This window comes from Naegleria fowleri (genome assembly GCF_008403515.1).
Source record: "Naegleria fowleri strain ATCC 30894 chromosome Unknown tig48, whole genome shotgun sequence".
Taxonomy (NCBI): domain Eukaryota; phylum Heterolobosea; class Eutetramitea; order Acrasida; family Naegleriidae; genus Naegleria; species Naegleria fowleri.
Window position 1 is genome coordinate 340,895 of NW_025407980.1, and position 20,934 is coordinate 361,828.

Sequence of the window (20,934 nt, forward strand, 5' to 3'; positions counted from 1 at the left end):
TCATTCTCTTCTCTATGATCATTAATCATGAACAACAACAAGATTAAGCATTAATTCGTGTGACATTGTGATGGCAACAATAAAAATGGACTCAAATTCCACTGCTTCGGACATGGTCGTGAATCCATTCCGACAGGAGGATGATCATGAATCCATGAATCATCCAAACAATCATCAACAGCACCATCCCATCACGGAGAGAACAATGGTTGTTGCTTCTTCTTCCTCTCGGAATGATCACTTGTCCAATGCCAATGTCCACTACGAAGACTTGTACTCTCAACTCACATTACAAGAAAATGAAAAAGCCTTGTATTTGTTCTTTTATGAATTGTATTTATATTTCGGAAGCTACTCTCAAGTTCTGATCCGATTGAATTCATCATCAGCATCTCCATCATCACAAGCCATGATGATGGTCATAGATCAGGGAAATATTCCACCATCAAGTAATAGTAGTAGTGGCCATGAAAATCACAACAACTCGGAACATGAACCTCGATCAACAAATTCAAGTAGTAGTCAGAGTCGTAATATTATATTATATAATTGGATTAGGAAAATACGAAACTTTGTTAAAGGACCTGATCGAGGATTCATCTCCTATTATTGTTATATATTACTATTTATTCAATGGTGTTCTTTATTTATGGATAGCCATTTGCCTTGGCATCGTTCCAATAAGAAGTTTTTCATGATGCTCTCTGTATTGGCAAATTTCAAAATTTCATTGCTGTGGGAAGATGAAACGAATTTTTGGTGGACTTTATTCATTCCCTTTCTATTTTCATGTTTAATTACTCTTTTACTTGTGACATTGACAATTATTTGTTTTCATTTCAATTGGAAAACATTTAAAAATTTAAGAAACACACGAAACATTGATCAATATTCTAATATTGAAGATCATCCACAAGTTCAATTACTCAAAGAACGACGAAAAAAACCTCGTGTGATTGCTTTTTGGTTATTGTTCCATCTCATTGAATTAATACCTGGATTGTTTATACCTGTCTCACTTGGATTTTTACATGCTATTCGATCTCTTAACTTTTTTATAATGATTCCAAGTTTAATACTCATTTGGCCATTTCACATTTTGGCCATTACATTCATGTTCACAATTTACGAATGGAGATTTGATACTGGAAGTATTGCCGCAAAGAGTAACACACGATTGGATTTATTTTTATTTATTCTTCTCACTGTTTCATGTTGGATGCATTCCATGTTTCAATCCCCCATTACTTTGGTGATTGTCATGTTTTCTGATTTCTTCATGCTCTTAATTATTTTGGCAGTGAATATTTTGTTTGTTTCGTGGTATAAGACAGCTATGAATATTACCATTACAACACTCATATTTTCAGGTTTGATTATACTATCGATCACATCCATGCTTGCTGTTCTGAAAGCATTTATACCTTCCACAGACAGTAGTTCAGGATTTTTCAGTGAGCTCACTATTGCTGCGAGTATTTTCTTGTGTGTGATATTGGGTTATTTTTTTACAAAATTAAGATTAACATTTAATGAATTGGTGGTGAACGAACAGACGAGAACTGAGCTCTTTCTGAACAGCTATCGAAACACGATTGTTATTCCAAGAAGAGACTTTGAGGTTGAAATGGCAACACGGACTATTAGTTTTATTTCTCATTTCGTGGAACCAAAAACTATTGGCCAACCTCCAGCTTCATCCTATGAAGAGATTAGAGACAGATTGAGAGAAATTCAAGAAATTGAACGAGTGGATGAACTTTTCCAACAAGCGATGGATTACCAGTTTGATTTATCCTATGTATCTCCCTTTATTTATCTTTCTTATGCTCAGTTTAAAAAGCATGCCAGGGAAGATCCAAGATATCTTGATGGAGTTCTTTCTGTTCAGCGCTATTGTTCTTGGAAGTGGTTGGATGTTCGATTCATGTTTTATGTACGAACACGGTTTTGGTTTGAATGTGAGCTAGTGAAGAAACTGCAAAGGAGAATAGACAGAGCCATCCAGATCTGAAATATTAAGGTCTACAATAATTTATTTAAATTCTTGCAATTCCAAATTACCGTATGTACAATATGGACATGTTTCTTCAGTGTTTACAGAGTCAACACTTGCTATTAATGCAGAGCAATAAGAGCATTTAAGATAGTTGGAATTGATCAATTTGTATGTTTTCCAGCAAAACTTCAATGGTTCATTATCTGTGACGCTCGAATAATATTTTGCCAAATCCAAATCAGTGTCAGTAAATGATTTTTCGGAACACTCTTGTTGACGTTTCAAAAGTTCCTCTTTGAGTTTTGGAATACCTTCACTCAATGGTAAGAAGTGCTTGAGAATATGGCTAGTAATACCATAGTTACCAGCAGCCAAATTTCTCTTAATACCCATATTATAACAAACAATCTTGTGCTTATTAATTACGTTAATTTGACAAATAAAGGTGGCCAATCTTGCCAATTCTTGAACATCATTTTGTGCCTCAATAGCTCTGATTCTAGCGAGTAAATGAATGAGTAGCTTGTAATGTACACAAAGAACAATGTTAGTCTTCTTGAGGATTTGAGTGTTGTCTTTCACAAGAGCAGAAATAGCAGATATCAATTGGTTTCTTGCTTCTTTAAAGTCACCCTTCTCCATAGCTGTCATACCATCCTTGAGACACTGAGTTGGATTGACATTGGCCAACATGGATCTATCTTCTTCTTGTTGAGCACTGGAAGAAGATACTGATTTGGGTGTAGCTGGAGATGTTTCTTGTGCTTCGCTTGGGGTGTTTTCCTTTTCTTCCTTTGCAGCACCTCCTCTTCTTCTTCTATTTCTACTTGCACCAATACCTCCTAGACCAGCAAGTCCAGATACTGAATGTCTAATATCTGTAGCCGAAGCATCCTTGTAAATAACTTCTTCTTTGATTTTAAGTCCTTGGAATGCTTTTGTCTTCTTGTCATACTCATCCTCTTCTCCTGATGAACTATCGTCAGAGTCGCTGTTTTCGCTCTTTCTATTCTTCTTGGCATCCTTTGCGGAAGAGGACATTTCACTTGATTCATCCTCGTCTTTTTCAGATGATTCTGTTGTTGTAGTTGTTGAAGGAACGTCTAAAGATGGAGGAGGTGGAAGTTTATGTTGAAGTGGAGGTAATTTGGAAGAAGATTTTGATGGTTCTGTTGGTAAATCTTCTTCAATAGAAGAGGTCATCGATTGATTGCCACCAAAGTCATCCTTGAATCCAACTTCTTCAAGATTCTCTTTTCCAAAAGACATGGTTCCATATCCAAGCCATTTTAAGAAATCAGTCATGTCCATCTTTACAATTTCATCATCCGATGGAACATTGGACATGGAAGGTGGGCTCGTGAGAGATGAATCTTTTGGTGTCTCTGCTTGAAGTTTTCTTTCAGAGACGAGCATTCTTCCCTTAATTTCGGTACTAACTTCAAATTCTTTCACGTCACTCACTTTGATTGGCCAATCATCCACTTTAACACTATCGTGTGCAGAAAGGTCATAACTTCTCATAAAGTCATTAATAGCCTCATGTCCAATCAGCAATGTGCATGCTGTATAAACAGAGTAAAAATCAGGTGAATCTTTACAGCGAAGTGCTAAGAGCTTTAAACCATTAGCATTGTTTGTTGTTGTAAATAAATTAAAAAGACTCCAAACATCATTAATCATATCAAAGCATTTGTGAGCAACAGAAAATTGTCCATACTCGAGAGAGGCCTTAGCCAAATCAACAAAATGTGAATAAAACTTGGAATGTTTGGAAATGAATCCACTTCTATCATGAGACTCTTCTTCATATTGAGAAACAAGCACTTGAAGTGCATAAGAGAAATTCATTGAGCCCTTTGCTAATCTCAATCTTAATTCCCATGAGAAATTGAATAAACTGTTTGTTACTAATTCTGATGCTAATTGAGGATATCCCTGTTTTTCCAAGTTAATAAGTGTCTTTTCAGAAACGTTTCGACAATCAAACCTCTCAGTCACTTTTCGTAGAAGCTCTCCTTTCTGGTCTGGAGATAAAACATCTTTAGGAATTGATAAAATTCCTAACATTAATGGTTCCACAATATTTAGGTAGCGATAACTAATGGATGGAATTCTATCTTTGTGAGAAACAAAGTATACACGATCGCAAAGAACAGCACACATCACTGAATCAGTATGATCCAAAGTTCCAATGAATGCGCTGGCATTATTGGTTGAACCATATGGATGTAAACAATGAATAAAGTTTTTGGAATTATACAATAACACAGATCCAATCCAAAGAATTGATTGATACTGGAACGAAAGCTGTGAAGGAGCCTCTACACATGACAACATATCCATGTTTTTGTTTAAAATCAAAACTCTTCTGGAAGTCAACACGCCAATTAGGCATGGCTCGTTACACAAAGGCTCATTCTGCCATTGGATATCAATAAGTGCTTCATTATCTCTGAGATGGAGAAGTCGATTTGGATCGATTTGTAAGCGCTTCTCTGTTTTGTCCTCAATGGATACTGCCATGCTCAACTCATTGCTTGCTGTACAATAAATTACAGAGCGATCTATTTTCAAATAACAGTAAATGAAAATTAGTTTTCAAATTATTTCAGTAAAACCTACCGAAAGGAGAAGTCGACAAATATTTCACTTTCACCTTCAATTTGATGTCACTCTGAAGTTCATTGTTGTAATAAACTTTCAAAACGTCACCGCCCTCAGATAAAACCACATAGTCTTTGTTGGAGTCTCCTAAAAAACCTCCATCAATACCCTTTTGGAGCTGAAGCACAACCTTGTCTTTTGGAGAAGAATAAATATCATCTACCTTCGAGAAGAAGAATTTTGAGTTATCGCTTTCATATGTATTGGATGAATTGAGAAGTTTCTCATAGAATATTATCATAGAATTTCTATTGGCACTGAAATTGGTTTTTGTACATCTGTAATATGGATAAAGGTCCTGAGTAGCTCTCAGAGATCCAATCAACACTTGAGCTTTTTCTTTTTTAAGGTCATATGCAAGCAAAGTAGAATGTGGAGGTCTTGATCTTCCATCAATATATGGAATGTTTGAAAAAGGAATTAAATAATCCAAAGAATCTCCATTTGACACCAATTCGTTGTGAGAGTTAAATTGTTGCTTTTTGGGTGACAGCAAAGTTTCCAAATTACAATTGATAATTGATGTATGTGGTAGCATACTTCCAGCATTCACAGAATCAAAAATAGAGAAAATTGGAAATCGATCAGCAACAATTGTTCCTTTGATGACTCTTGCATTCAATTCAGAAATTTGAAAATTTTTTCCCTAATAATTAACGGTATGATTATTAAACAGTTCATTCCATTACTTACGTAAAACGCAATAGCTCCTGTCTTTGGATGTATGGTAGCGTTTATAATAGGAATTAATCGTTTTTTAGTGTCTTTTGTTCTGTGCAAAGCAACATAATATGGATCCAACATTTCGAATTCTGTTAACAATGTCTTCATTTTAGGCCCACCAGTTGTTGAATAAATAATTGATCCAATATCGATGGAATTTAAGCATCCCTTTCCATTCAAATAGAAAAGACATGGCACACTTGGATGCACCAAAAGAGATGTGATCCATTCATCAGTTGTGGCATATCCTAAAACTCTTGGAGCTTGATTGGGAACTGTCGGAATAGACCAAACTTTGATAGAGCCTTCTCTTGTTCCAGATATTAGAATATCATAATCGTTACTTTCATTGTTGTAAAAACATAAACTTGTAACAGCCTCTTTTTCCTTTTTGTTTGCTTCATATTCTAATGTAACAGGAGATCATGTCATTATTCACATCATCATGTTTGTCTCAGATATCAACATACCCTCTATTTGAAACAACAAATTGTGTTGTTCAGTTTCCCAAATTTTTATAATACCATCACTGCTTGCGGATGCCATCATTGACTTGGATGGATGTGTTGTAATTGCTGTTATTTGTTTCTTATGACTGTACTCAACTCGATGTTTAGAATCGGAAAACATTTCAATACCAAACACAACATTACTTCGTTCTCGGGCAAGTTTTGAAGGAGATCTAGCATAGAAAATCATTGGTCTTTTATGAGAGAGGGCAAAAAACGAAGCACTTCTAGCCTCTTCTCTTCTCACTGGAATGTGGAATGCAGTGAGAGTATTGGTGTTAAGATCCAAAACGCTAAAACAACCATTTTGAAGAGAAGCTACTAGGACAGGATGAGTGTAACTGTGTTCGATATGTGTAACTTCACTCTCGGTTTTGAAATGTGCTGTTCTAGATCCTGTTCCTAAATCATATTCTATAATTCATATCATGATGATCACAATTTTTGTTATTATTTAAATAATATTGTAGTAGATATAAATTTCGAAATTAAAATAGATGATCCGACAATAGTATCCCATAAAATTAGTAATCACATCCCAGTAAATGTTGCAACGAACATACCATAAATCTCTTTTCTAAACCCTACAGCAATTTTGTTTTGTGTTGGATGGAAGCTCACCGATCGAATCTTGGAAATTTGCTTGTCAAGAGGCAAGTCCACGCCCAACAACGGTTCTAACTTCATTTTTTTGTTTTTGACGAAAACGAAAAAAATGACTCAACAACAAACCATCAAAGAACTCATAAATCACTTAGAACAACAACAACAACAAAGATGTTAAGACGCTCACACAAACAGTACAGCAATTAATTGAAGTTACAAAACCAACTCAACCAAAACCTGAACAATCAACAATTAAAATTTCTCAAGCTCAAAATGAAGCACGAAAAATTCACCCTCAACCAAAACCTGAACCAACCCAACAACCAAAACAGGAAACTAAACATTTAGAAACTCCTCAACTCAAAATTGAACATACTGGTCAACCCAAAAACAAAACTAATTCAATCTCAATCTACTCGGACAGCAATATCTCATCCTCATTTGTTAAATTTATTCTAAAAAGATTTGAATCAGTTATTCAACACTGGTACATCCCAGACAGCAAGACCAACACTCTCAATTTAGTCATTCAAAATGCCGAAACTCAACAACAAATACTAAAGAAACTTCATTCACCAGCCGTGTCATGACAGAAAAAACACAAACAAAATATTTCGCCTCACCAATGATTTTTACATCATCTCCAACAACATTAATAGCCAAAGAAAAATCAATTTCGAACATCCAAACTCTCATCAAGTACTCAATCAATCAAAAGAAATGTAGAATTGAACAAATGTGCCTAACATTCAATCCACAAGAAACCTTGTACAAACTTAAAATTAACTTTGATTCCAAGAATCCCAACACTGAATTGATTGAACAAGGATTTGAAATTATCAAAAGAAAGCAAGAAACGCATATAGCAAATTGTACACTCCCTGAATCAACAAGTGAACTCGCAATTACCAAAGCTATTAAAACACTATGCAAGAACACAACCATCAAATTCGAAAAAGAGAGACTCAGTATTAAGAAAAAGGTAAAAGATACCTACTCATACCTAATTGTTGAATACAAGCTTAATGACATCAATGAATTGAATAGACTAACCTCAACAAGATTTATTAGCTCCACAGAATTGAAACCAATTTCAAGACAATTCAAGCCAAAGTCAACCGCATGAACGTGCGTTTAATAGTTTTACCAGCACCAATGGTGCTAACAATAAACTAATTAGATTTTTTTGTTTTTGGACTTGTCAAGACATCATCATGGGATATTGAGGCCAGCAAAAGTGAGAGCATAACTTGCGCAAAACTTGTTGGAGGTGAACATTTTTACTTCTTTGTTGGATTATTACTAATACAGTTTTGAAAATACACCCTTTTTGAGCGGAACTTTTGAGCTGGTTGTGGAAATAGCACTGATGTTCGTCGCACTTGATGGGCGAGCAGAGAGCAAGAGGGGGCTTTGTACATTGTTTCTCTCTTTTGGATACTCACGAGAGCTGTTCAAGGATGGAGACAAACTTGGTGATGAAGGAGAGAGACTTATCAAACTCTTGCTCAGGTCAAGACTTCCAGAAGTGTTTGTCGGGCCGGCGGAAAATACTCCTGTTATCTTTTGTTTAAGCTTTTGCAATTGATAATTGTATTCTTCTTCTTCCTTCTTGTGCATTAAGTATTCTTGTTGTTGTTGACTCTTTTGTTCAGCACGTGCTTGTTCAAACTTTTTGTTAAGATCCTCCGCCTCAATTTGAAGCTGTCTTTCCATCTCCCACATTTTCCTTTCGTATTCCAGTCGTTTGGCCATTTCCTTCTTCTCCATTTCGACTTCTCTCCAAATTTCTCTCGATTTTTCATTTCTAATTTGCTGAATGAGAGCTTTACGAATTTCTTCTCTTCGTTTTTCTTTGTCCACCTCCCATTGAAGATGAGCTTGTTTTTCGAGCAGTTGTACTTCTTGCTCTTGTTTCTTCTGCAAGAACTTTCGTTTTTGTTGTTCCATAAACTCCTTCTTGCTTTGAAGGAAATCTTCTTTTTCTGCTTGAATTAAAGCTTTTCTTGCCATAGCTTTTCTTTTCTCGTTCATACATGTTGGCAGCTTTTTCGAGATGTTTATGTTGCTTGAGCTTCTCAGACTCTTCAACTTTTCTTAACTTTTGCTTTTCTAGCTCATTTCTTCTCTCTTTCTTTTGTTCCTCCTTCAATACTTCTTGCATGATTATTTCCCACTGCTTTTTCTCCCATTCCAATCTCTCCTGCTCTAATTTTAGCCTTGCTGCATCTGCAACTTTGTTGAGCTCCATATCTTGTTTCTTTTTGGTGTCTTTTTCAAGCTCTAACATTTCAATAGCTCTTCGTTTTCGTTTCTCAGCATCAGCATCAGTTTTCTCTTTTTCCAATCTTCGACTTTCCATCTGTGCTCTTCTCTCTTGAAGTCTTTTTTGTTTCTCGAGAGCTATTTTTTGGTTTTCCTTTTCCATTAAGGCAACTTTTCGCCTTTCTAACTCTTCTTTAAGAAGAATCTTTCGTTCTTCTTCCATGCGAGCTCTTTCTTTATCTTGTTTTCTTTTTCCAATCTCTCCTTTTCTGCTCTGTCGATTTCAATTTTTTGGAGTTCTAACATTCTCTCTTTTTGTTTAGCTTTGAGAATTTCTAGCTTTCTCTTTTCCATCTCCTTAGCTTCTCTTTTTTCTCTTTCCAATCTTTCCTTCTCAGCAAGAGCTCTCTCAATTCGTTCTCTTTCTTCTCTCTCACGCTCTTCGCGCTCTCTTCTTTCTCGTTCTTCTCTTTCTCTTTTTTCTTGTTCAATTCTCTCACGTTCTTGCTTGTCTTGAAGCATTCTTTCGAAAATTTCCTTGTTTCTTTCATATTCTTCTTTTTCTTTTTTAATACGTAACTCTTCTCTCAATTTACGAGCAACACAACGTCCTAAGAACCCTCTAACCACTCTTTGGATTTTGATAATATATTTCTCTAGCCTCTTATTTCTTGTCAGTTCTATCATATTGTATGTTTCTGATTTCAAGAACACCTTCGTTTTACCAATTTGAACATGCTCCTTCTTCAAATTTAAAGTATCAATTATCTTCTGGATAGACTCTCGAATATTTGTTGTTGATCCTTCTCCAATAATGATACTAAATTTCTTAAAGAAAGCTTCATGAGGAATTCTAACACTGTAACCCTCTCTTCTAATTCTGATAGTTTCCAACACTCCAGATGAGCTAAGTTGTTTCACAACCTCAGCATTGCTAAATAAACCAGGTTTCTTCGCTGGGTGAGGCTTGATAGTTCTTATCCAGTGTGGTGATGTACTATTGATTAAGTCCAGTAGCTCAATCAATTGTTTCTTGAATGACCCTGTAACTGTAGTTGGTTTTTTGTCCTTTTTAGTAAAGTCTTTCTTCTCTGGACAGATAGTTTTTGCGACAAATTCGAGCTTACTTTGGGCGAGAACGTCAATAATGTCATCTCTCAATACATCCTTATTTTTCTCAAGCCAATCTTTTGTGTTGTATTTAACCTCAGCTGCATAATGCTTCACTGCAAAATCTTCTTTCCATAGAGGAGGACGAACAAAATACTCATGTGATTTGTATGTCTGAGCAACCATGTCGAAAAACTTTTGGTCAGTTGCTTGTGGGAACACGCTTTGATCGTCCAAGATTTTGAGAATTCCCGACTTGGATCCCTGAATCATGTCGAGACAAGGTTGATTATCTTTGAAGCTCACTTCTGTTACATCAATTCCTTCGTTCTCGCATTCTTTTTTATCTTTTTTGAATGTATACGAATTGTAGTGAGCTTGAAGTGCCTCATTAGCAAAGTTAATGCAGAATTGTTCAAAAGTATTGAATTCAAATTTCTCAAAACCGAAAATGTCAAGTAATCCAATGAACGAGCTATATTCAGAAGCAAGAGAATTGTCATTAATTTTCTTGACCAACCAATCAAACATGTTGGAATAGAGAGCCTTTGAGAGGGCGTCTCTAGAATCAGCTGCTTGCTCTGGGCTCAAAGGAGACTCGAAAACCTTGTTCATGACCGTGTATACTTTCACAGTTAGCGCCTTAAGCATGGAGTTTGGATCTACTGAAAGAAGAGAACAGGCATACTTTAGAGGTGTGTCAACTTCCACAGTACATCCAGCCTCCCCTGTTGGTTTGAACTTTATATTCTGTAGGTGCAGAATGGCCGCACAAATCTTAAAGATTGTATCGCGGATAGCATCATCAATACCGACAATACGGAAGGCGTTTACCATGTTGTTGTAATCAGCAACATCATCAATTGTTTCTACTTTGGAGCAGCCTCCTTTCATGATACTGTCGTAATCTTCTGCTTTTGTTAAAAACAACTCCTTTTTTCTTTTCCGGATCCATACCAGCTAATATCTGATAGAAAATATGGTAAGATCGTTCATTCGGACCTTGTTTCATAAGACGAGACTTCTCAAGTAAATCTATTAAGGATGGTAAATTCAAGTGAATAAGTAATTGTGTTTAACTTACAGTTTTCTGTTACTGCTCCCTTAATGATACCATGCATATCAAATTGAAGCTTGATAAATTTACCAAAACGAGATGAGTTGTCATTATTTTTCGTTTTAGCGTTACCAAAGGCTTCCAAGATTGGTGATGCTTGTTGAATTTTGACACCGATAGCATCTGCCGCCTCCTTAACACTCTTATCGTGGGTCATGGAGGATGAAAGCTTGCATAGGTATTTGATTACGGTTTTACATGCCTCGGTTTTTCCTGATCATCATCAAGTGATGGTGAGCATTCAAAAAGTGAAACACAACACTAGACTCTAAAACATACCTGCTCCTGACTCGCCCGAAATAAGAATTGTTTGATTACCTTCTCCTTGCCTCATCGCTCTGTATGCCTTATCCGCTATATGCCAGCAATGAGGGACAAGATTCTTCTTCTTTTCAATATAATTGATCATGTAATCATCTTTACAGTAAGGAATAGTCCATTTGAAAGGATTAAGAGAGACTACCAAGCCTCCAATATAAGTATATATAAGGTCTTCTTTGAAACGGTTATGCATACAAAACAGAAGAGCAGACTCATTCAACTCAATCATATCCAAGAGGTCATCGTTCTTTGCGGTGATAATTTCATCTTTGTACATGTTCAAATCTTGCTCGGACACCCAAGCCTCACTGCCTGAAACAGATTTACACAGGAAAGGAGTGGATATCTTATTGGTTACCATCTTTTCATTTACTTCCTTAATCTCTCCCACCACCCAAGACTCATCTGGATGATTGAAAATCACCTTGACTCCCTTCTCCCAGGAGGTCTTTGCTTTTGGTGCTGCCTTACTCATTTTTTTTAAAAGTTGTAACGGCAATTCGACGACAACAACGCTGAAGCCAAAATTTCCAAAAAGCAAAAGCGGATTTTACTCTGAAGGCACCTGTTGATCGATGAATGAAGCAAGAAGAATGTCTCTTTCAGAAAGTCCTCCACAATCGTGTGTTGATAGAACAATGTCAACCTTGTTGTAAACATTGAACCATTCAGGATGATGATCCATCTGTGATCATAACATTCATGAAAGGTATACACCTCGATGACAACAATTAATTTTTGAAACTATACTCACCTCGTCAGCCTTTGTGGCAACCTTGTTCATGAATTGCCATGCCTGCTTGAAATCTTTGAAAACGAATTTTCTTCGGATCACATTTCTTTTCTCTTCCTGTACAAGTTGCCAGGATGGAATTTTCATCAGTTCTGATTTCAATTCTTCATCTGTTAATTTTCGGGTCAGTGTTCTCATTTGGTTTTGTTGTTGGTTGAGTAGTACCTGTGTGAACAAGAAGATTGACTTGTGGTTGTTTGGGAGTGTCTTGCTGATTGGGAAGGAATGAAATTTTTTGAGCATTTTGATTTTTATTTCTTTCGGAAAAATGTCTTGCATTTGTTGTTTGGCCATCATTGGCAAAAAGGTATGTGTGTGATTCTGATCATCGTCCTAGTTATGTTCGGATCATGATGACAATTAATAATAATTTAACTTCAATTTTTACACAATTATTCCTAACAAAAATTATCAACATCACAGAACAATCCTCTATTTTTAAAAGTGTACAAATCATCAGAAGCAGAAGATCCATTAAAGTATCACTATATCGCACACACAGCGTTAGATATTGTGGAAGAAAAGATCAATAATCGTAAAACAACAAATACTCAAAATGACATGTACTTGGGATTGTTATTTCCAACGGAAATCTACAAAGTATTCGGATACATTACAAATAGTGACGTGAAGTTTTTACTTATTATTGCCGGTGATGATTATCAGCAAACAGACAGAGATTCTGAAATTAGGAGTCTCTTCCAACAACTTCATTCCTTATATATTGACTGTATTTCTAACCCATTTTACACGTTTGGAGAAAAGATTGAATCTCTACAATTTGCAATTTCTGCTCGAAGTTTAGTGCAAGGATATAATCAACAACAGACCAACAATCCTGTAAGAAAAAGTAAAAGATTCTAAATCACTACCGATTTCAGTGAAATAGATCAGCAAAAGTCTTGCAATTTCCTGTTTCTCTTTGGAATTTTAAAATGTTTTCCAGAAGATTGTTATTCATGTTGGGAGTCTCCATTTTGAGTTTAGATCTCAATCTTTCAACATTAACAGATCTTTTTGGCCCATCATCGTTAGTAATGGGTAGTTTCGTGAGAGGTGACGGAACAAATGGTTTTTGCTGAACCTTCATTGCATTTGGTTTTTCTGAGAGCACCGATGTTTTATCGACTTGAGGCTCAACTAAGGTAGAAGCCGTGTATAATTTTGTCTTTTTGCTTGTAACCTCCACAGATCGACCTCTCTGACTGTTGTCTTGTACATGCTCAATAGATCTTTTTTTGTGCTCACTATTGTTATTGATTTTCACAGTCACTCCTACTTCCTCTCCAAAAGTGTTACACAGAAAGCACTCGACCTCAGATGTATTACCAAATTCTGAAAAGTCAATTTTGAAGGAGAACGAATTGTTTTCACAAACTTTGCGTTGGGCAAGCAAAACACCCTTTCTTTCAACAGAAATGTAGCAGTATTTGTTGAACGTTAAAGAATGAACAGATCCGATCGTTATCTGAATGGTAATTCCGTTCTTGTTTTGATATGCATTGATCGAAGGTTTATCTCTACTTTCTGTGGCCCAACTTCCAACTTGAATTTTCCTTGCCAACATGAATGCATTTCTGCACGTAATACCGTATCTACGATTTTTGCTAATTTCAAATATGCATGATAACAGTCTACTAAGAGGAGAAATTAAAGCTTGAGCTTGCTGGCGCAGACTAACTGATTCAATTTTAGCGCTTCCTAGAATCGCTTGAATGAGAATAAAAACTTTCTCTCTTGCAAGTTCGATTTTGTCTTTGATTTTGTATCTAATGCTGTCATGCTTGTTAAGATTAATGAGAATTCCTTTTTCTCCCTGGCGTATCGAAAATTCTTCAAATTCAAAGGATGAACACGCTAACTGCAACATTCGTTTTTCTTTCATGAAATTTGTCACAGAGCCTAACAGCATACACATGGTCTTGTATTGAATATAAAGACGAGACATAACCTGACCAAAAGGAGTGGATGAAACTGAGCCGTCGTTTACCACAAGCAATTCTTTTTCGCATAATTCCTCAATTCTTTTTTTCAATATTTCTTCTATCTTTTCGTCAAGATTGTTGCTCTTCTCCAAGCCATAATATTCTGGGTTTTTTTGAATGCTACATTTAAATTGAGGTAAACCTTTTTTGGTAAATAGAAAAACTCTTACCGAACATATAAAAATGTTGACTTCACCCAAAAAATCGCCTCAGTAATGTTTCTTACGCTGTTGAGACATATCTCCGCATTTAAATGCTCAAACAAATACCTATGCAAGGTTGATTCAATGACGTAATGACTATTTCTCAAGTTTGTATAATAGTCGACCATACTGCTCTCTGTTAGAACTATGGCCAGGCCAGATTCTTCAAAGCCTGCTCTACCGGCTCTCCCAATCATTTGAAGAATATTCATTGAAGGGTATTCCTTGTATCCAGACCCTTTGTGGTATATTTTGGTTCCCTTTACAATAACCAAGTAAGCTGGCGTATTGAGCCCTTGACTCAGTGTGGATGTTGTACAAATTACGGATAGATCCTTATTAGCAAAGAGGTTTTCTACAATATTTCTATCGTTTTTCGAAAGCTGTGCTGAGTGAACACCTATTCCATTTATCACCAAGTCCTTAAGCTGTTGATCTTCAATCATATTTAATGTCTCTTTCAATCTTTCCTTCTGCTCGTTAGTCCTAATAAAATAATTTGGCTTTAATGCTTTAGAATCCTCCATAATTTGTAATGCGCTCTTCATTGTTGCATTGCGACTTGAACAAAATACCAGAACTGGTTTTTCGTTACTCTGCTCTTCAATAATCTGGAATAGCTTTTTATCCAAAAGCTTTTCAAACGCAAAGTAGTTCTTTTTTTCGTTTGGAACTCCAACTACCTTGAGGTCAAGTTTTGAAGGTCTGTATTCCTCTCCAAAAACCAGAGTTCCTGATTCATCAACATCCAGCCATTCAGCAACATCCGTAATGTTTGGGACTGTAGCAGAAAGAGCAATAACCCTGGCTGAGTGCTGTTGAATTACAGAGATGCTTTTAATTCTGCTGACAATCGCCTCAAGTACCGCTCCTCGTTCCTATGTATTGTTGAATTTGAAGTATGCTTCCAATAAGAAATGTTCACCTACCTCATTCAGTAAATGTACTTCGTCAATCAATATTAACTCAGTACTCTTCACAAATGCCAAACAGTTCACGTCCTTCCATCTTCTGCTCAAGGAGTCATATTTCTATGAAGTATGTCCGAATATGAGTCTCAATCATAATTGGACCCACTTACCTCAGGAGTAGTTACAATAATATCAAATTTGTCCAGTGAGGATACGTCTGTTTGAATTGAATCTCCGGTTAGTTCTCCCACTTGTATTCCCAGTACAGTAAACTTTTTTTTCCATTCTGCAAGTTTCTCTTGAACAAGAGCTTTCACTGGAGCGATATAGACACATTTATGTCTTCCAGGCTCTGTCATTTTACCGTTCTTGAAGTATTTCTCAAGTAGCCTTACGATCCCAATTTCCATACACCCACTCTTGCCAGATCCTTCAACGGATTAAGATGATACATCACTCAAATGAACAATACAACCTACCAGTAGGTGCAGAAATAACGACATTGTCATCGGTTTCGTATATCTTATGGAAACATTGAGACTGTAACTTGTTGAAATATCTGAATCCAAATAGGTTCTTGAAGGAGTGATGAACCATCGAGACTGGTAATAGATTCTGACTGTTTTCATTCAGCTGATTAGATCTTGCTATTATGGTCTGGTTGGATCGTGGTGGTCGCACTGATTTTGATGCAAATGAGGACGCGATAACCTTTTGCGTTTTGTCTTGATTCTTTGCCAACCTACTCTCCTCCTTACGCATATTACTGTTTGATGGAACTATGCTTTTACGAGGTTCATGTTGAGAAGGTTGTTGCTTGGTCTGATACTGTTTGTTCAAATCTTCTCTTGCTTTCTTCTTCTGGGTCTCTACAGGAGGAACTAAATCAATAGGTACAATCTCCTTTGCCATAATGTTCTTTGTGTTGTCGTATGGTTCCTTTCGACCAAGTTTCAAAGAGGAAGGCGTTACATTTTCAATATCGTCAAGTAAGGCTTCTAGAGAGAGGCTTTGATGATCCTCATCCTCATCTTGGCCATTGAACATTACAACTGGTTTCATGAAGGTGTTGTTGAGTTACAATTTTTTACAAAAGGCTTTCTAGATGGTTGGTGCTGTCTGCTGATGTTGTTTCATACGAGTATTATTCTCTCATAATTTAAGGATATAGAGTTGATACTTTCCAAGAGTTGGATTGTTCTTCCTTAACGTATTCGACCCGATCTGCCATTCGATACAAGCCTTCTTGGTAGAATTCAAAACGATGAGGCACAATCAAGTATCCTCCCCAATATGCAGGAATGGATGATTTCAATTCCAAGTCAGACTTGTTTGAATGAATTTCTTCAAATTCCTTCCACATTTCATCTCTCCCTGGTGATGGTTGAGATTGTGGGCACGTATGAATATTAATTCTGTATTCAGGTTCTTCATTTGTATAAGATTCTCCTAATTCCTCTTTGGAAACAGGCAGAGCTATACCCTCCACGCGAATTTGTCGAATGACAGGCAATGTAAACATGAAATTTAGGGCCACCTTATTATTGGTCGAAATATCCATTCCTTTCTTTGAAGTCAATGTATTGGTAAAGAAGGTAAAACCCCTCTCGGAAATGTCTTTACAAATAATTTTTCTTGAGCTTGGTTGTAAAGTGTTTGCATTCACTGTGACAAAATCGGCAGCCATATTTGCAACAAATAGTTTAGATTTAAGAGCTGAAAGTTCGACTTGATCACTCAAGGATGTCATTGAAATATCTAATTGTTTGATAAAATCATTCGATTGCGAGAGCCACTTTTTAAATTTTCCAATCGGATTGTTTTCAAACCCATCATGTGGAATATTTTGAAATTGGAAAGCAAGATGAGAAGAAGAAGAGGTTTCATTATTCTCACTTGAATCCATTGGCAGTTGCTTGATGCCTGGTGGCAAATGATGGATGAGAGGAAGCATTATTTTTTCAGTGAGTGTTTGTATTGCAAGATGAATCCTTCTCTTCTTGGTATCCCCATCATGGCCTCTGATGATTGTTCTCTGTGGAAATAACAAATTAAAAATAGAAAAAAGAAACAACAAAAAATGTTTAGAAATCAATACGATACCGATATTACGACTTGGAGTCCTCAAGGCCGATTGCATCAAGTTGAATATGCAATGGAGGCTGTCCAGCAAGGAAGTGCTGCAGTAGGAGTGAAAACTCAAGATTATGTTGTATTGGCCACATTGAAGAGAGCTCCTCATGCCGAACTCTCAAGCTATCAAAAGAAGCTTTTCAAGATTGATGATCATGTCGGTATCGCTATTGCCGGATTGGCTGCTGATGGTCGTGTCTTAAGTAAATATATGAGAAATGAATGTATGAGTCATCAATATGTCTATGATACATTCATGCCTGTACAAAGATTGGCCAATAAGATCGCTGATAAATCTCAAAAGAGCACACAAAACTCTTCCGGTCGTCCATTTGGTGTTGGATTATTAATCGCAGGATATGATGAAACTGGAACACATTTGTATCAAACATGTCCAAGTGGAAATTTGTATAGTTACAAGGCCATTGCTATAGGAGCAAGATCTCAAAGTGCCAAGACCTATTTCGAGAAAAATTACGCCACTTTTACTAATAATGTTCAAGAATTAATTGTTCATGCTTTGAAAGCTCTTAAAGGAACTACAGGAGACAATGTCGAATTGACAACAAAGAATTGTAGTGTGGCAGTTGTTGGAAAGGATTTCAAATTTACAATCTATGAAGATGATGCCATTGAAAATTATTTGAATTTATTAGATACCTCATCCAAGAAGGTCGAAGACCAAATGGTCGATTAAGCCCTTCATTGCTCATTCATAGAAGTAGCAGAGCACGATCTTGTATATTTTGTAGACCTACCATTTTCAAAGTAAACAACAGTAGTACTATTATGATTGTTTTGCTTACACGCTCTTCAAAGACTCAAAAAAAATGAACAGCTCTTCTTCCTCTTCTTCATCATCGCTAACAACTTCTCAACACACTCCCCATGCCTCTTCCGATATTCACTTTTATGCATCTAAAATGTTTTGTCATGAATGCGGAACGCTGCTATCATTTCCTACAGCCCCTACGGTAACGGACTGGGCCTGTTCTTGCTGTGGAACACGATTTAATATTTCCGATTATGACTCGGTTCAATTTTCATTCAAGATGACAATTCCACGTAAATCCAAAATTCAAGAATTAGAAGAACGATTGAAAGAAGAAAAATCATCAGGAAATGAATTTTCAATTATTAATGAACCATGTCCAAAATGTGGACATTCCCAACGAAAGTTCTTTACCATGCAATTACGTTCTGCTGATGAAGGTCAAACGGTATTTTATGAATGTTTAAAGTGTGGATTCAAAGAAAGAGTGAACAATTAAACAATTACATTGATGAATTTTTCTTCGATATATATATTCCGACAATGCATATCCACAAGGAATGACCCTATGTTTGTTGTAGCAAACACGTGCACGTGATGTCTCTTGTTACCCAGTACTTAACACACTCCAAATGTTGAGCTCGGCATTTCTCAATGATTCATATCCTTCCACGAACCTAATGTCCATCGTTCGCGAACGAACACTTCTTCAAACACTTCTCCTTATATTCAATATAAAGAAAAAAATGTTTCCTTCATCTTTGTCAAATTCATCCTCCACACAATCCAAGGATCATCGACACCATGACGACTATCAACAACAACACCATCATCATCACCACCAATTGCAAACAAATGATTCAAATCGTCAATCGGGTGGATTTTCAAAAATCGTCCGTGATTGTGTTTTAAATAATTTCACCAATGAAGACTCGAATGCCATGGTGGATGAAACTCCACCTTTACATTCAACCTCTCAACAAGCATTTGAACATACAACCACTCAACCACATCCTCTCTTTCAACGTCCTGTCAACTTGTCAATTTTTACAGATCCATGGAAAGTTGATGAAGAAGTGGACTCTACAACGACATTTAAAACAGATTCAACCATAACAAAACAATTATTAGGAAATAGATTGGTGTATTCTATCGGAGAGAATGGAATTGAAAACGTGATTGTCAATGACATGACTGTCAACAATGATCATCAAGATGATACTTCCAATGTATTGAAATTAAAAAAGAAAGAAATTAGTGTTTTTGATCTTGATTTAACATCCATGCAAGATGTTGGAAAGGGTGCATTTGGAAGTGTTTCTATTGGTAGGTGACATTTATGAATTTTATAAATGTTCACACACAATTCTTGATGAAAAATTGAAACTTTAATTCAGTAAGAACCATTACTCCTCCATTCTCATTCTATGCCATCAAAAGAATTCCATTTAAATTATCCGATGAAAAGAATATTTGGAGAGAGTTTCATGCCATTTATAGCAGGTATGTTCAAGAGTGTGTGTATGTGAGTGATCACACTAATCATACTACATGGAATATATTTAATTCAATCTTTTGGTTCCATATGAACATTATATTTGAAATCGTTAACATGTATGCATTCCAAAAATTCACACTCATGATCACACGTTAATCACAACTACAGTCAAAGTGATTTTCTCGTAAAATTATATGAATGCTTTTTTAGAGACAACTTTTTCAATTTGGTGATGGAATTTATGAATGTTGGAAATTTTTCAAAACTTATCGAACTCATGAATACTCAGAAATTCTTTCTGATCAAGACAATAGCTGAGAAACCAAGTTTATTTCCACCAAATAGCTCAATAACCAATGCAGATTATCCAACAACGGCTGAAGTTTTCAAAAATGTTGATGTTCTAAAATCGATATGTGGACGAATTATTAAAAATCCGGCGAAATACGTACAACGGTTTGCGGCTGGAAATATTCTCACAGAGATGGAATGTAGTATAATGATACGTAAAGTATTGGAGGGATTAAGATATTTAAGGAAAAAGCATATTATTCACCGTGATAGTAAGTGATTTTGATTATTTTAATTTGGTGACACTATTTTCAATAGTTAAAGTAAGTAAGGAGAGGTCCTCTGTTGCTTTTTAATCATTGGTTTCAACAAATGGTCAGCCTTCGAATAGTAAGTTTTCAAACAACACATTTTGTAGTCTCAAAAAAACATGAATAGTTCTTGTAAATTCTAGAGGAGAAGTCAAAATCACTGATTTTGGACTTGCCAACATCAAAACAACCTCCGGTGGTGGCATTAGTTTCATGTCCGATTACTATACAATATGCGGAACAACAGGTAAGGAACCTCAGTTTTTATGTGTACTCTGACAGTTAATTTGGCTTTTTGGTATCAACTTTAGTTTACCTGAGTCCAGAACGGCTTCTTGAACAGCCTTATAGTTATGACTGTGATTTGTGGAGCAGTGCAGTTGTGTTGGTAGAGTTGTTTACAGGCAAGAAGCCTTCGGTTACCTTTCCATTCAAGTGGAATTCCTTTAGTGACTTTGAAAAATTTGTGACATGCCACATTACTGAGCTACGAAAACACTCTGCTTCTCAGGTCATGCTTGACTTTGTTTCCAGTTGCTTGAAGGTGGATAGAAAACAAAGGCCAACCTACGACGACATTTTGAGACATCCATTCATAACCGGATATGCACTGACATTGACAGAAGAGCAACAAAATGATTTCGTTCTACAGACACTCAGTGAGTACATCCTGCCGTTTATTAACAGCTCTCGGCAATAAATTAGGTGATAACAATTTTC

At 36.2% G+C, this 20,934-nt stretch overlaps 14 protein-coding genes across 14 annotated transcripts; 6 read left to right on the forward strand and 8 right to left on the reverse strand.

Annotated features, from left to right (window-relative positions):
* Positions 1-85: 85 nt before the first annotated feature.
* Positions 86-2,014, forward strand: FDP41_005841 (uncharacterized protein; the record flags this gene model as incomplete). Its single annotated transcript, XM_044709410.1, has 1 exon — positions 86-2,014. One exon carries the CDS (start codon positions 86-88, stop codon positions 2,012-2,014), a length of 1,929 nt encoding a protein of 642 aa, XP_044559801.1.
* Positions 2,015-2,035: 21 nt separating this feature from the next.
* Positions 2,036-6,585, reverse strand: FDP41_005842 (uncharacterized protein; the record flags this gene model as incomplete). Its single annotated transcript, XM_044709411.1, has 5 exons — positions 2,036-4,566; positions 4,625-5,312; positions 5,360-5,796; positions 5,860-6,312; positions 6,462-6,585. 5 exons carry the CDS (start codon positions 6,583-6,585, stop codon positions 2,036-2,038), a joined length of 4,233 nt encoding a protein of 1,410 aa, XP_044559802.1.
* A 544-nt stretch (positions 6,586-7,129) lies between these two features.
* Positions 7,130-7,630, forward strand: FDP41_005843 (uncharacterized protein; the record flags this gene model as incomplete). The annotated part of the gene is made up of 1 exon (XM_044709412.1): positions 7,130-7,630. One exon carries the CDS (start codon positions 7,130-7,132, stop codon positions 7,628-7,630), a length of 501 nt encoding a protein of 166 aa, XP_044559803.1.
* Positions 7,631-7,806: 176 nt separating this feature from the next.
* Positions 7,807-8,259, reverse strand: FDP41_005844 (uncharacterized protein; the record flags this gene model as incomplete). Its single annotated transcript, XM_044709413.1, has 1 exon — positions 7,807-8,259. One exon carries the CDS (start codon positions 8,257-8,259, stop codon positions 7,807-7,809), a length of 453 nt encoding a protein of 150 aa, XP_044559804.1.
* Positions 8,260-8,332: 73 nt separating this feature from the next.
* Positions 8,333-8,866, reverse strand: FDP41_005845 (uncharacterized protein; the record flags this gene model as incomplete). The annotated part of the gene is made up of 1 exon (XM_044709414.1): positions 8,333-8,866. The coding sequence occupies one exon, from the start codon at positions 8,864-8,866 to the stop codon at positions 8,333-8,335; it is 534 nt and encodes a 177-aa protein (XP_044559805.1).
* An 86-nt stretch (positions 8,867-8,952) lies between these two features.
* Positions 8,953-10,716, reverse strand: FDP41_005846 (uncharacterized protein; the record flags this gene model as incomplete). Its single annotated transcript, XM_044709415.1, has 1 exon — positions 8,953-10,716. The coding sequence occupies one exon, from the start codon at positions 10,714-10,716 to the stop codon at positions 8,953-8,955; it is 1,764 nt and encodes a 587-aa protein (XP_044559806.1).
* Positions 10,717-10,738: 22 nt separating this feature from the next.
* FDP41_005847 (uncharacterized protein) lies at positions 10,739-11,792 on the reverse strand (the record flags this gene model as incomplete). The annotated part of the gene is made up of 3 exons (XM_044709416.1): positions 10,739-10,914; positions 10,964-11,209; positions 11,276-11,792. 3 exons carry the CDS (start codon positions 11,790-11,792, stop codon positions 10,739-10,741), a joined length of 939 nt encoding a protein of 312 aa, XP_044559807.1.
* Positions 11,793-11,867: 75 nt separating this feature from the next.
* FDP41_005848 (uncharacterized protein) lies at positions 11,868-12,248 on the reverse strand (the record flags this gene model as incomplete). Its single annotated transcript, XM_044709417.1, has 2 exons — positions 11,868-12,002; positions 12,072-12,248. 2 exons carry the CDS (start codon positions 12,246-12,248, stop codon positions 11,868-11,870), a joined length of 312 nt encoding a protein of 103 aa, XP_044559808.1.
* A 130-nt stretch (positions 12,249-12,378) lies between these two features.
* On the forward strand, positions 12,379-12,974 carry FDP41_005849 (uncharacterized protein; the record flags this gene model as incomplete). Its single annotated transcript, XM_044709418.1, has 2 exons — positions 12,379-12,417; positions 12,534-12,974. 2 exons carry the CDS (start codon positions 12,379-12,381, stop codon positions 12,972-12,974), a joined length of 480 nt encoding a protein of 159 aa, XP_044559809.1.
* A 13-nt stretch (positions 12,975-12,987) lies between these two features.
* FDP41_005850 (uncharacterized protein) lies at positions 12,988-16,271 on the reverse strand (the record flags this gene model as incomplete). The annotated part of the gene is made up of 5 exons (XM_044709420.1): positions 12,988-14,215; positions 14,266-15,176; positions 15,228-15,329; positions 15,380-15,639; positions 15,689-16,271. The coding sequence occupies 5 exons, from the start codon at positions 16,269-16,271 to the stop codon at positions 12,988-12,990; spliced, it is 3,084 nt and encodes a 1,027-aa protein (XP_044559810.1).
* A 97-nt stretch (positions 16,272-16,368) lies between these two features.
* Positions 16,369-17,163, reverse strand: FDP41_005851 (uncharacterized protein; the record flags this gene model as incomplete). The annotated part of the gene is made up of 1 exon (XM_044709421.1): positions 16,369-17,163. The coding sequence occupies one exon, from the start codon at positions 17,161-17,163 to the stop codon at positions 16,369-16,371; it is 795 nt and encodes a 264-aa protein (XP_044559811.1).
* A 126-nt stretch (positions 17,164-17,289) lies between these two features.
* On the forward strand, positions 17,290-18,039 carry FDP41_005852 (uncharacterized protein; the record flags this gene model as incomplete). Its single annotated transcript, XM_044709422.1, has 1 exon — positions 17,290-18,039. One exon carries the CDS (start codon positions 17,290-17,292, stop codon positions 18,037-18,039), a length of 750 nt encoding a protein of 249 aa, XP_044559812.1.
* Positions 18,040-18,172: 133 nt separating this feature from the next.
* On the forward strand, positions 18,173-18,613 carry FDP41_005853 (uncharacterized protein; the record flags this gene model as incomplete). Its single annotated transcript, XM_044709423.1, has 1 exon — positions 18,173-18,613. One exon carries the CDS (start codon positions 18,173-18,175, stop codon positions 18,611-18,613), a length of 441 nt encoding a protein of 146 aa, XP_044559813.1.
* A 247-nt stretch (positions 18,614-18,860) lies between these two features.
* FDP41_005854 (uncharacterized protein) lies at positions 18,861-20,914 on the forward strand (the record flags this gene model as incomplete). Its single annotated transcript, XM_044709424.1, has 6 exons — positions 18,861-19,440; positions 19,512-19,617; positions 19,781-20,175; positions 20,222-20,230; positions 20,342-20,461; positions 20,526-20,914. 6 exons carry the CDS (start codon positions 18,861-18,863, stop codon positions 20,912-20,914), a joined length of 1,599 nt encoding a protein of 532 aa, XP_044559814.1.
* Between the last annotated feature and the right edge of the window lie 20 nt (positions 20,915-20,934).